General features: G+C 43.6%; 1 protein-coding gene across 1 annotated transcript in view; it reads left to right on the plus strand.

Annotated features, from left to right (window-relative positions):
• Positions 1-971: 971 nt before the first annotated feature.
• cntnap2b (contactin associated protein 2b) overlaps positions 972-12,499 on the plus strand; it is a 30,338-nt gene continuing 18,810 nt past the window's right edge. The window contains exon 1 of the mRNA XM_028975996.1: positions 972-1,246. Coding sequence (XP_028831829.1) covers positions 1,168-1,246 — 79 coding nt within the window. The 5' untranslated portion in view covers positions 972-1,167. The remainder of the gene's footprint in view (positions 1,247-12,499) is intronic.

The following is a 12,499-nucleotide window of genomic DNA, read 5'->3' on the forward strand; positions in this document are numbered from 1 at the left end:
CACACTGACTAAAGATGACTAAAGAGAGCACCGACAAGCATATTGGTATGGATTCTTGCTGGAATGGAACCATACTTAAATGATGCACATGTAAGTACTTAAGTCATAAACTGTGGTTTAATTTTGGAAAACGTTTTTACTTTCATACTGCATATGCAGATCACTCAGGTCTGTGTTTACAGATGACTTATACTCCTATGTTCCCTGACCTCTGTTATAAATATGAAAAACATTCATTCAGTGGACTGTTGCTGGGTGAAAAGAAATGCGGAATTCGGGTATATAGGGACACAGGTCTGCACAAACTTTTCAGTTTCACGGCAGGTGGCGTTTAACTAGCCTAGCTTCTATTACATTTCCAAAGACAGAACCACTAGACAATGTATAAAGTGAATCATTAAATCATATCAGGAAAAAAATGGGCGGACAGATCAGCAGAAAAAGCTTAAAAAAGCTTAGTTAAAAGTGACAATTTGTCAGGTAACTGGACTGGTGTTGCCCTTTACTATTTCCCCATGTCAGATATGGTTAGGGTTAGGGCATGTTTAAAGACAGGATGTGGAATGAGCAATAGTGTTTGTTTTTTTTGCCTCAGCATCCAGAAACTACTCCCTCTTATTCATTTTTAATACAGTCCAGACATGCGCATTTTTGTCCACACCGGTGTTGGTTCTGTCATCATTATTATTTCAGCGCTGGGATGTGCTTTTTCACCAGCGTACAACCATGTACGCTCGTTTCCTGCTTGTTAAACCGTCTATTACGAAATATTATAATATACTATATATCATGTATTTTATTAAATAATATACATCTCCAGTATAATCGAATGCATTGCGTTATTTGTGTGTGTTTTTGGTTTCTTCCGCGTACGGACCCCCCCCCCCCGGGAAGATTTCGCCGAGACCCGGGCGCCCCGTCTGTGACGGCCGGGTCGTACCACTCCGCCCGCGGCAGGGGGGACGACGACGACGACGAGTCGAGGCGTCGGGTTCAGCACCTGGATAGCGACCCCGCCGGAGGCCCGCGAGCGCCGGGACAATGCGCGTGCTGGGACGGGAACAGCGTGGGCCGCGCCGTCGCTGCTCGGCGACGTGAGACACGCACACGGCGGCTGCGCTGCGCGACCCTCTCCCGCTCCTGCTCGGTCTCCTTTGTTTCGCGACGATGCGGCGGCGGCGGCTGCCCGGTCCGGCGGCCGCGCTTCTCCTCTGGACGCTGGGCGTGTTGGACGGCGCGGCTGCCCGTGAGTACGGCGGGGACCACCATGGTGCCGCTCGGCTTCTTTGTACCCCCGTGGCAGGGAATCGTGGCGCGGCGTTCTGCGCGTTGGCTGCCCCCCGGTTTTTTTATTTTATTTTATTATTTATTCTTGTGTGGAATCACGTGTGTGCGGCCCGACAATTGTTTATAATTAGCAGGTTTAAAAACGTAATAAATTACTGACTCGTTTTAATAAGGTTGAAAGTGAGACATGGCAGAAAAAAGTAAACTTCTTTTGTAGACTAATAACTAATACAATAGAATAATATAGACTAATTCTAATCTTAAAACGGGATAAAAAAAGAAGATGTAAAAAAATGCATTATGACGCTTTCTATTGACGTTTAGTCCTTCACCTCTCCCACAGATTAGCTGTAGTCTTGCTCTGCGTGGAATTTATAAGGCCTCATCAAAAATTGTGTTTAAATCAGAAATAGGATTATTGTCCACAAGAATATACCCCCTGCATTTATTTACTGGATCTCAACGTAGATGCAAATACTTTTTTAGGCCCAAAAGCTACATTTGAGGTCACTTTAAGGTACACATTTGATCCTTAAATGATGCAGTCCTCGACTTTTAAGAGTGTGATGTCCTGAGCTGTTAGTCAAACGCGCATTTCTTGCTTTAAATCTTTGATGACTTAAACCCACTCCTGTCAACACATCGCAGGTTTCCCGTCTGCCCCCTTCCCTCTCTTGTCCTGGCTCATAACAGACCTTGTTCAGTGCCGTCAGTGGGCATTGCAACCGCGACCCCTGTTATAGTCGTACCTGTGCCACAGCGTCTACCCCAGCAAACATGCAGATTAATTTCCCGTGCTTTCTATCAAGAATTTAGTTAATTTGCTGCACAATTCTGTAAGATTTTAACATGCTCGGACATGGGATGTGGCGTTCGTAGTGTTTCTAGGGTGTCTTCGGCGTACCGTATGAAATTTTTAAAGGCCACTTCGGTCAAAACGCGGGGGAAGGAACAGCTCATTTCTACACGTGGACTAAAATGGATCCGCCTAATCCATACGTCTTTCCTCTGTGCAGTAGTGAAGCGTGGCTACTGAATCATGGACGCGAGGTGTCAGAGTGTCACAGAGCACAGGCAGGGATACACGTGCTACAGAACTTATAGCAAAGTCTGCAGTCCCGTGTCAAGGAAGAGTCAGCAGAGAAAAGAGAAAAGTGTTCTCAGTATGATTGGCTGTTTGTGTGTGTGTGTGTGTGTGTGTGTGTGTGTTTGTACCTCGTCAGTCAATAGAAAACAATAATTTATGTCTGGGCTAAAGCTCCAAGTCCTGTTTTCTGCGCTGTAGTCAGTCTTTCAGCATTTATCGCTGCTTCTTTGCTCTTGTTTATTATTTTAAAAATGAATTTAAAAAAGAGCATTAATCTAGAGTGCTACTGTGAGCAGAGCGGCATCCGGCACCGTCCGAGTGAATCCTGACGTCAACGGATGTGGTTATTCACCCGTCTCACAGAGCCCCTGGGAGCCGAAGCACCTAGAAATTCGTTGTCTCCAGGTATTGTTATGCTAATGAGGAAGCTCATTGACATTCTGGGCACCTGCCAGCATCATTTGTCAACCCATGTGATGCAGTGTGGCCCCTCCCCCTTCCTTCAGGCACCTCCTTTTGTCCAGCCGTGATGGGCACTTCACAACAAAGAGTGCACAGAAAATACCAAATATATATATATATATATATAGAGAGAGAGAGAGAAAGAGAGAGATAGATAGATAGATAGATAGATAGATAGATAGATAGATAGATAGATAGATAGATAGATAGATAGATAGATAGATAGTTTCTAGGACAGTTGCCATTGGTCAGTCACCAGCCGGTGACTGACAGTGGTGAATAAAATTGCAGTTCATACGGGAGACCCTCATAACCAAACCCATGCAGAGAGGCAGATGTAGGCGGGATCTCTGAACAAAAGGGTGAGGGGTGGGGCGGGGTCTTTATTCAGAAGCGTGCGTGGTCATTAGCACGGGACGGTGGTAGCTTTTTTCTTTTCTCCCGGGCGGGAAACTGACAGCTAACACAACAAACGTAATCGCCTGACGGGCGCAGGGAACCAGTTGGCGTCGTAAATCGACAATTAGGGGCATTTTTTTTTTCTACTAATGAAAGGCTCATAAATGTGTCACAGTGATTGCATCATCATGTTGCACGTTCTGGACAATAATTACACCATAGATTCCTGCTCACAAAAGCTCATTTTTTGCCAAACCGGGATAATGAAGAGTAGGTGGTAGAAGACGAAGACCTACAGGCCACTGATGATGTTTCAAAGACCCAGAAATCCAGACGCACATCATTATTTATTCCACCTTTCTGGCACTAGACGGAGAAGTATGTTGGCATCGTCAGGGGTTTGTTTTCGGAGGCGTGGGTGGTACGAACCTCAGAATGCCATTTTCTGCCAAAAAAAAATTGGTTTACATGAGTGCATGTAAACCAACTGAAATATGTAGTTAACCTTTAACATTTCTTTGGCCTTATATCTGCCATAATATATAATAATATATCTGCAGGGCCTGGCTGTAGTCAGTAGGAAGATGCCGCGCCCTCTCATAGAGGGGTGCCCGTTAGCGCATGAAACGTGAGAGTCCTGTGGAACACCTAACTGTGCCATTAGGCTCGTCTCGCTCATTTCGGCCGGAGAGCATGCGGGGGCGTCTGGGTGGTTTTTCGGCCGGCCCGTAAAGAAGGACGGACTCCCACGTGAAGGCCGCGGAGCTACGGCCTCAATATTTACAGGTTTGCTGGAGAGGACGGGGAAATTGGATTTGCGACTGATCAATGGTAAGTGGTTTTGTGGAAGGCATCGCAGTGTGTGGAGATCAGAACTGAGGCTGCACCCGGCCTCCCTGCTCCTTAGCATTTTTCTTTTTTTGCACACAATCCACTCGATGGCAGCATATGATGCACCGTTGACCTTGCACGTGGACCTCTGCCCGGTGTCAATGTGACACTTGACCCGGTGCTGCATTGCCCGGAAATGACAGTTACTACTTTCTGTAACAGAAGTAGCTGCATGCAAACGTGTCCCTGTGGGCGGCGGCTCCAGTGTCTGGAGTCTGGCCGGAGTCGGAATTACTGGTCCTCAGATTTGACTGACAGTTGCATCGTTTACGATTCATATCAGGCTCAGAATGTCTGCATTTTTTGCATTTTTACAGCATTTATCAGACGCCCTTATCCAGAGCGACTTACAATCAGTATTACAGGGACAGTCTCCCTGGAGCAACTTAGCGTTAAGTGTCTTGCTCAGGGACACAATGGTAGTAGGTGGGATTTGAACCTGGGTCTTCTGGTTCACAGGCGAGTGTGTTACCCACTAGGCTACTACCACCACCGGTCTGATTCCCTCAGAGATGCATTTCATAGAAAGAAAGGTTTGTTTTATTACAGCTTTTTATGTTTGACTTCCTCGAGTTCCAGTTGTGCTGAGCATCTTTAAAGGTCGCGTTCTGGCTGACATCTCCAAGATACAGATCACTACCAAGCTCTTCTTTCTTGTTTCAGCTGTTTGAAGGAGAAGTGATGGTCCGGCAATTGAACCGGCAATTGAACCGCCAATCCTGACGACACCTTCGACCTTACACTACCAAACGAGCCCCATGCTTATTTCTGTGCTTAGTGTCAGCACAAAAATTGTGCCCCTAATATGTTTAATATCTATAGCATAACTGTCTAGCCAACGTTGTTCACCTTTGATGGCATTTTAGTTGGTCAGATCTAGTACAACAGGAGATGCATATATCTCATGTGAATAAGTGACAGCAAGAACAGCAAACATTGCACAGCACTTGAATGGGGGGTAAAAAGCAGGGCAAGCTTACTGTATAGCACAATTACAGCACAATTCTTTCAGCAATACTTCTATTTAAATACTTCTAAACTTTTAAATGGTAAATGTCAAGTTTTAAAAATTAAATCCACTTATTTAATATGAGTTTTGGGTATAAATGTGGGTTCGACACTTATTATTAAGTAGCTATTGATTACCTCTTATTTCTTCATCTCGCTGTCTAGACAAGACATTTTGAGGTGTTGAAAGGCACCGCTGTACCTGAGCCTTTACTACTCCTGTCTTCTCCTCAGCATTCGCCTGGAAAGGCAGGATGTGTGAGAGTTTTAATTTGATGCATCGTCTCCCTCTGGGTAAAACCTTCAGATAACTCCTGTGTTACTCCTCATCTTCGCAAGGTGAGATTTTTATCTGTGAAAACGGCAGCGTGACAGACTCCGTACGGCTTTAAATCTGGAGGGAAATGTGTGTCGCCCTACCGTTTTAGTGAAATTCTGAAGACATCATGCTCCTTGTTCTGTATCTAAAGTGCATGCAGAATGATTTTAAGAATTCCAGCCTGGGCTGAGCTGGCATAATAACTGCAAAAAGTTTATAGGAAATGGCCAACTTACAGCATCTGAGAGGATTACAGTGAAAAGAACTTGATGGCGAACAAACACCCTCGCCATTTTGAATGATATTAATATAAGATTTTTGAAATGTCCAAACCATTGATTAGGTCCATTTTGACATTAAACCGACTTGTGTGTGTTCTGTTTTAGCCAGCTTACATCTCTAAAACTTCAACTAGGGCTGTGTGATGTGGCACAAAATTCATATTGCGATATAAATTGAACCAGACTGTATGTATTGCGGTGTATAATTTGATCTGTAGATTTAAATGTAACTGTTGTTGAAAAGGTGACACACATCTATAGCAAAGGCACTGCAGCAGGAAGTTGTATAATAAACTTTTTACACATTTCAAAGTAGGCGTGAATGTAGATTTGGCATATCTGCGATTATAGAAAAGATCGAATTACTTTTTAACATTTCTCCCATAAAGGTCTCAGTGAAGCAGTGAGTGCAGTATTTGACAGAAATTCATACAAGGTGTATCAATGTGTTCTTTTACACATTGAACCAAAACCAAAAAAATCTGGAAGTCATGTATGTCTGTAAAACAGACACTCACACGTTGATTTTTGAATTGCTGCAGCTGATAAATTGTGAAAATGCGAGATAATACAGCCGCTGTGCTATTGATGGTTTGCAAGGTTTCAAACTGAAAGCCTTCAACTAATCCCAAACGTAAACCTAAACCTAATCCTATTATCTACAACTTTCACAAGTGTGAAAGTGCATGATGTTCATGGATTTACACATGTAGTTTGACCCCAAGAGGAAAGACACTATATTAATCTATATTTATACAGGATCCACTGCTATCTTTACTCAGGTCAGATTATTGATGTTTTTAACAAGCTGCTCCTCCGTGCGCTCTGTGCTCTCGTCCAATTTCCAAAAATAATGCATCATGCTGAAAGTAGGTGTGTTTTGTGCATGTGATGTGCATATTTCTGCGGTACGCCGGGATAATCAAAATCTCTCCCATTGGGTAAATTTATGTTGCATACCGTTTTATACCGTTAAAAAATATGACATTCTTAATGTGATAAATTTCTTTCCATTGTTCACAGGTTAAAGTGTTGCATTTGGTATATGCATTAAGTTGCTCTTTGACGTTCCTCTTCCCAGTTATGGCTGTGTGATTTAAAGAACGTGCAGAAACAATGCAAAATTTACAGAATGGACAACATTAAGAGACCACCGTAGCAACATTTTTTTTGCTTATTTTTTATGTGTAAAATGTAACACATTCCTTGTGAAACTGATCACATTTGAATGCAAAATTTCAATTAGTTAAAAATACAATATTGTTCAAATATTGCTAAAAACGTACAAAACATGTTAATACAATAAATAATACAATTATAACACTTTCGCTTTAGGAGGAGCCCAATAGTCAAAGCAGGATGAAATAGGAGGAGATTTGGATGATCAGATCATCTAATCGTATTAAAGAAGGTGTGTTGGTGTAAACTAATAATGGACACAAAAAGTGATGAACGAATGAACTCCCCTTAGTAACCGTGGTATGGCAGTGGTTGAGCAGTGTGTTTGTATGTAATAGACTGTAATTACCTGTACTTACCAAGTTAACAGTGTAATTGGTGTTGGCAGCTTAAGACTTTCCTAGAGAATACCTAGACTAACTTATCTAAAGAAAAACTACAACCAAGCTAATAAAAGGAATTGTACTGATTACTTCATCGATGGTAACATGAAAGCATGCTGTAAGTCACTCTGTATAAGGGCGTCTGCCAAATGCCTCAAGTGTAAATGTACGTGTAAACGTAATGTATGGTGAGAAGCCTGAAGTCAGACATGCAGAAGTTCACTGAAAATGGCCAACAAGACCAGAACTCTCTTCCTCTACCTCTCTCAACTCCTCATCATCCTCCACAAATCTGTCTCTCTTTTCTCTTTTTACTTTTCCTTGTTTCAGTCAGCACTGTACCTGAAAATTAAGCTCCTTCTGTCACCATGATATGGTCTGACAGACACAGACAACCTCTGGGCTCCAAAGTCATTTTCTGCACATGAAATATTCATGAACATTTCGGAGCTAATGTGAGTGATAACAGAATGCCCGTCTCCAACTCGTTTACATTAGAATCTTCAGGGTTCGTATTAACCGCAGTTCTGACTCTCATTCAGTCCAGCGATGAAAACGAAGTTCACCTAGCAACAGCGAAACCGGACCACAACCACAACGTTGGTGTCTCAGGTCATTCCTCTGAGGCCATTTGTCGCTGGCATGGCAGATGAAGACCAACCATCTTGAATCTATGCCCTGGTGGCATAAGACTGAATTACCTCGGCCCTGTGTCTGATTAGCAAGTCTGAGACTTTGCGATTGACCTGACACGCAGGGAATGAAGGCAAAATGAATTAACGAATGGCACCAGTGCATACAAATTCATAATCCGAGGCGGTGAGCAGCACTGCATTCCTCTGGGCTACAATAAGTGGCTTTGAAAGAGTGAAGGTGAGCTTGGTCAGCTGGGATCTCCCCGCCGAGAAACCTTTGCACGGGTGCACACTGATCACTGCCATGAGTTGGCCTGATTAATTCCATCCATCACGGTTATTTATATGTCTGACCTTTAAGCATTAAGCAGAGGGTCTGAATGCATTCAGAGTTGAGGGAAAAGCTCACTGCATGTGATGATGTGGAGCCTCAGTTCGAAAGTCAAAGTGAAGTGATTGTCATACACAGCACAGCACACGGTGCCACGACGAAATGTGCCCTCTGCTTTTAACCATCACCCTTGCGGGCAGCCATGACAGGCACCCGGGGAGCAGTGTGTGGGGACGGTGCACTGCTCCCCGGGCGCCTGTCATGGCTGCCCGCTGCTCACTAAGGGTGATGGTTAAATGCAGAGGACACATTTCGCTGGGTGCACCGTGTTCTGTGCTGCTGTGTATCACAATGACAATCACTTCACTTTTACCTGCTAGGCCACCACTGCCAATCACTACATTCAGCTGTAAGCACAAGCCAACATCCTGGATTTGTTATAGTGTACCCCTGAAATCAAAAAACTACACTCTGATTGGCTGCCGCCTGGTGCATTTCCTGCTTTTCCACATCCTGCTGATTTGTATAAAGTTAAGCTACTCATTTGCTGGCTTTGCTGCTCAGGTTCTCATTATTCCTTGCACAAGTCGGCCTTCAGGTGCCACTGAAAATTAAATAGGAAGTATTTATTTGCTCATGTTTATTCCACTTTTCTGCAGTGGATGAATAGCGTAAGCCTGACATGGAACCTGCAAGGTTGCATTTCCTTTTTCTGCACCTGGCTGTTCATGGACCAGGGCTTTGCAGTTGTATTTAGCTGATAAATGATGTGACTATTTTGCACACTCGTGAAAATAAAATGAAACGTATGCTCCATTTGCCAAAGGGAGCACTGAACACTCACCCACTCACTGTCCGTTACCGTTTATCCTTAAGCAGGGTCATGGCTGTGACTATCCCAGGATGAAGGGGTGAAGGCGGGGCTCATCCATAATAGGGCAGCCACCCAGACGCTCACACCTATGTACAATTCAGAATCGGCATTTTATCTAGTGTGCATTTCCTTTGGACAGCGGGGGAAACCATCCAAAGATGGGTAACGCGTGTAAACATGCAAAGCTGGAGCCCGGATTCAAACTCACAACCTCGGAGGTGTGAGTCCATGACACTGGCTTCAGTTGATAATGAGATTTTGTTGACTAAGCAGGATATTAAATGCAGCTGCCTCAAAACAAGGGCACATGGATTTTGTTCCAGCGTCCATCTCAAAGTTTCCATTTCAGCGTGGAGTGCATGCGTTTAATTGCTCTTGTCTCGCTGTTGCTCTTGTCTCGAATTGCTTCGATACATATACAGTACAGGCCAAAAGTTTGGACACACCTTCAGTTTTTTCTTTATTATCATGACCATTTACATTGGTAGCTTCTCACTGAAGGCATCAAAACTATGAATGTAGTTATGTACTTAACCAAAAAAGGTGAAACAACTGAAAACATGTTTTATATTCTACTTTCTTTTCTCTGATTAATGATTTGCACACTCTTGGCATTCTCTCGATGAGCTTCAAGATGTCGTCACCTGAAATGGTTTTCCAACAGTCTTGAAGGAGTTCCCAGAGGTGTTTAGCACTTGTTGGTCCAGCTCACCCCAAACCATCTGGATTGGCTTCAGGTCCAGTGACTGTGGAGGCCAGGTCTCCACTTTTTGTTAAGTATATAACTCCACATGTGTTCATTCATAATTTTGATGCCTTCAGTGAGAATCCACCAACATAAATGGTCATGAAAATAAAGAAAACACATTGAATGAGAAGGTGTGTCCAAACTTTTGGCCTGTACTGTATATAGTTTTTTTTTTGCCTCTTTTTTCTGGACCAACAGAAAAAAAGAATCTGTCGTGTGTTCAGATTGTAGTTTGAAATCTGTCTGAGGCTTAAACAGTTTCATCTCATAATTCACAAGTTCATACAATTGCTGACTAATTGATTCAAGAACATTTACATTTAAGGCATTTATCTTACAGTCAGTAGTTAGAGAGACAGTCCCCCCCCGGAGACACTCAGGGTTAAGTGTCCTGCCCACTTACTACAATGGTAGTAAGTGGGGTTTGAACCTGGGTCTTCTGGTTCTTTTTCTACCCACTAGGCTACTACCGCCCTGCAACATGTAAAGGCAGAAAAGGAAGAGATGTGAAATGTGTGCCCTGGAATATTTGCAGAAGCTTTCATTCTTGCTCTCGGCAGAGGCATCTTTATCTCGAACCCTCCCTCCCCTGTTTTCCTGCTTGCCGCTTTGTCTCGACTATTATCTCATTCCTTGAGAGACTCTCCCAGCCCTGCTCTCCGATCTGAGAAAACCGTGGATTTGGTCAACTGGTCTCTCAACGCGACTGACATCATCTTTTCAAAGAGAAATCAAGGTGCGAGGGAACCTGAGTGTCCTTCTGGAACATCTGCAGCGGGTTACGCCATGTCACGGGTGGGACAGGTGGAGAGTGGTGTGCCTCGCAGCTCTGTCCGTGGGGGGACATGGAGGATATCTACCTGTTTGGAACCATGATAACAGGTCTTGGGGTGCCCCGGTTAATTGCACATTGAAGAAAACGGTGACAGCCTTGAAGGAGTCGGCTGCTGCCGCACAGACTGTGACGATCGATCGCAGATTGGACCACATCACTGTGATTATTGATCGCAAATTGGATACCATCTCAGAAAAAAGTCACGGTTCTGCATAGAATGTTGGCCGGAGAGTGGTGTGGACAGTCCCATCAGTTTTTGGCCTTCCATAATCAGCGCTATCCGGGAGGGCAGGGGCAGCAAGACTCTCTCCCCCCATCCAACTCCTCCATCAGCATGATAGCCCCAGCGAGGACGGCCGGGTCTGTTCACCAGCATCTCCAGTGCCCGCTGGACCAGATGACTAGCCCTACGTCCCCATTCCCCTCCCAAGTTGCGATTTAATTTTTTTTGTCGTTTAATTTTTGACCATGTGCTTATACTGTCTTTTTTTTTCCCGGGTTCCTACAATGTACTCCCTATTGGAGTACAGTCTAGAGGCTGTTTTTTTTATTCTCCTCCTCTCTCCCCATGTGATTCTGCTTTCTCTGTTTTTCCATATCCCCTATCCCCTGTACGGTCAGGTTGATGGCCTGTTTTTCGCTGGTGCTTGTGACTTGTGACATGGTGTATTGCAACAGCAATAAAGCGCTTGTCATCATCATCAATTCTAATTTCAGGTTTGCAATGGTGAAGCTCCTTAATGCATTTTGGGAGCCAGGGGCTGCGTGCTGGAGAGACCCGCGTGACTTGCCAAATGCATTATGCAATAAGAGGCAATTAGTGGTGCACTCATTCATCTCCAAACCAAACATGCCTCTGTGGGGCAAATCTTTCATTTTTTGCAAAATTTTACAGCCATCTCGGCCATTTTACAAACATTTTCCACATGGAAATCCTCAGTGTTGCCACTAAGGACACAATGATGGCCTCTGGGATATTTTAGTTATTTCAAATTGTATTTAGAGGCTTGATTAACTGAGGCTCCCTCTGCTTCTGTTTTTTTTTTTTTAAAGATAATGCACTGCAAGTGTGTGTTTTCCGACAAATTCAACTAACGTTATTCCTCAATCGTGTTTTTAAACACTTTCATAAACTACCGTATTTACTCCAGATATTTACTACATTAGTAACATTCAGTTTCTTAAAAATACAGACTAAGCATTTATTGTATGAGGCTAATTCCTGGAGTGTTGAGGGGTTAACAGAGTTCAGAAGAGCCTAATCAATATGGCTGCACCGTCTGCCTCTCTGTCTCCACCGGTACCCATCATCTTACATTCACATATCTTATCGGCTCTCCATCCCCCTGAAGTCTTAAAAGAATGAGGGTGCTGTCTGTTGCATTAACTGTGCATGAGAACGTAGCAGTAGAGTAGGGAAAAAGGACAGCTTTATATACAGTCAAAAAGGTATTTGGATCCCATTCCCAAAAGCAGTTTTTGGTTTATATTTCTCTGCACTTTACTTTCAGACACCAAGAATGTGTTATAATTAACCATATAATTTATTATATAATGTAATCAATTGAAATCTTTTTAGCTACATTATTATTTTTTATTATATAAGGCAATGCAGGGGCTGTGTGATGCCAAGGTGATGCCAGTCACTTACACACCAGGGTTCTAATCACCTTTTATATGTTCCTTTTTTCTCCCTCACTCCCTGTTCCTGCATTAATGTGGACACTGTGCTCTTTTCCTCACTTTTTGACAACCCTATATGAAAATTGATCAATACCTG

This window comes from Denticeps clupeoides, chromosome 4, assembly GCF_900700375.1.
Source record: "Denticeps clupeoides chromosome 4, fDenClu1.1, whole genome shotgun sequence".
Lineage (NCBI taxonomy): Eukaryota > Metazoa > Chordata > Actinopteri > Clupeiformes > Denticipitidae > Denticeps > Denticeps clupeoides.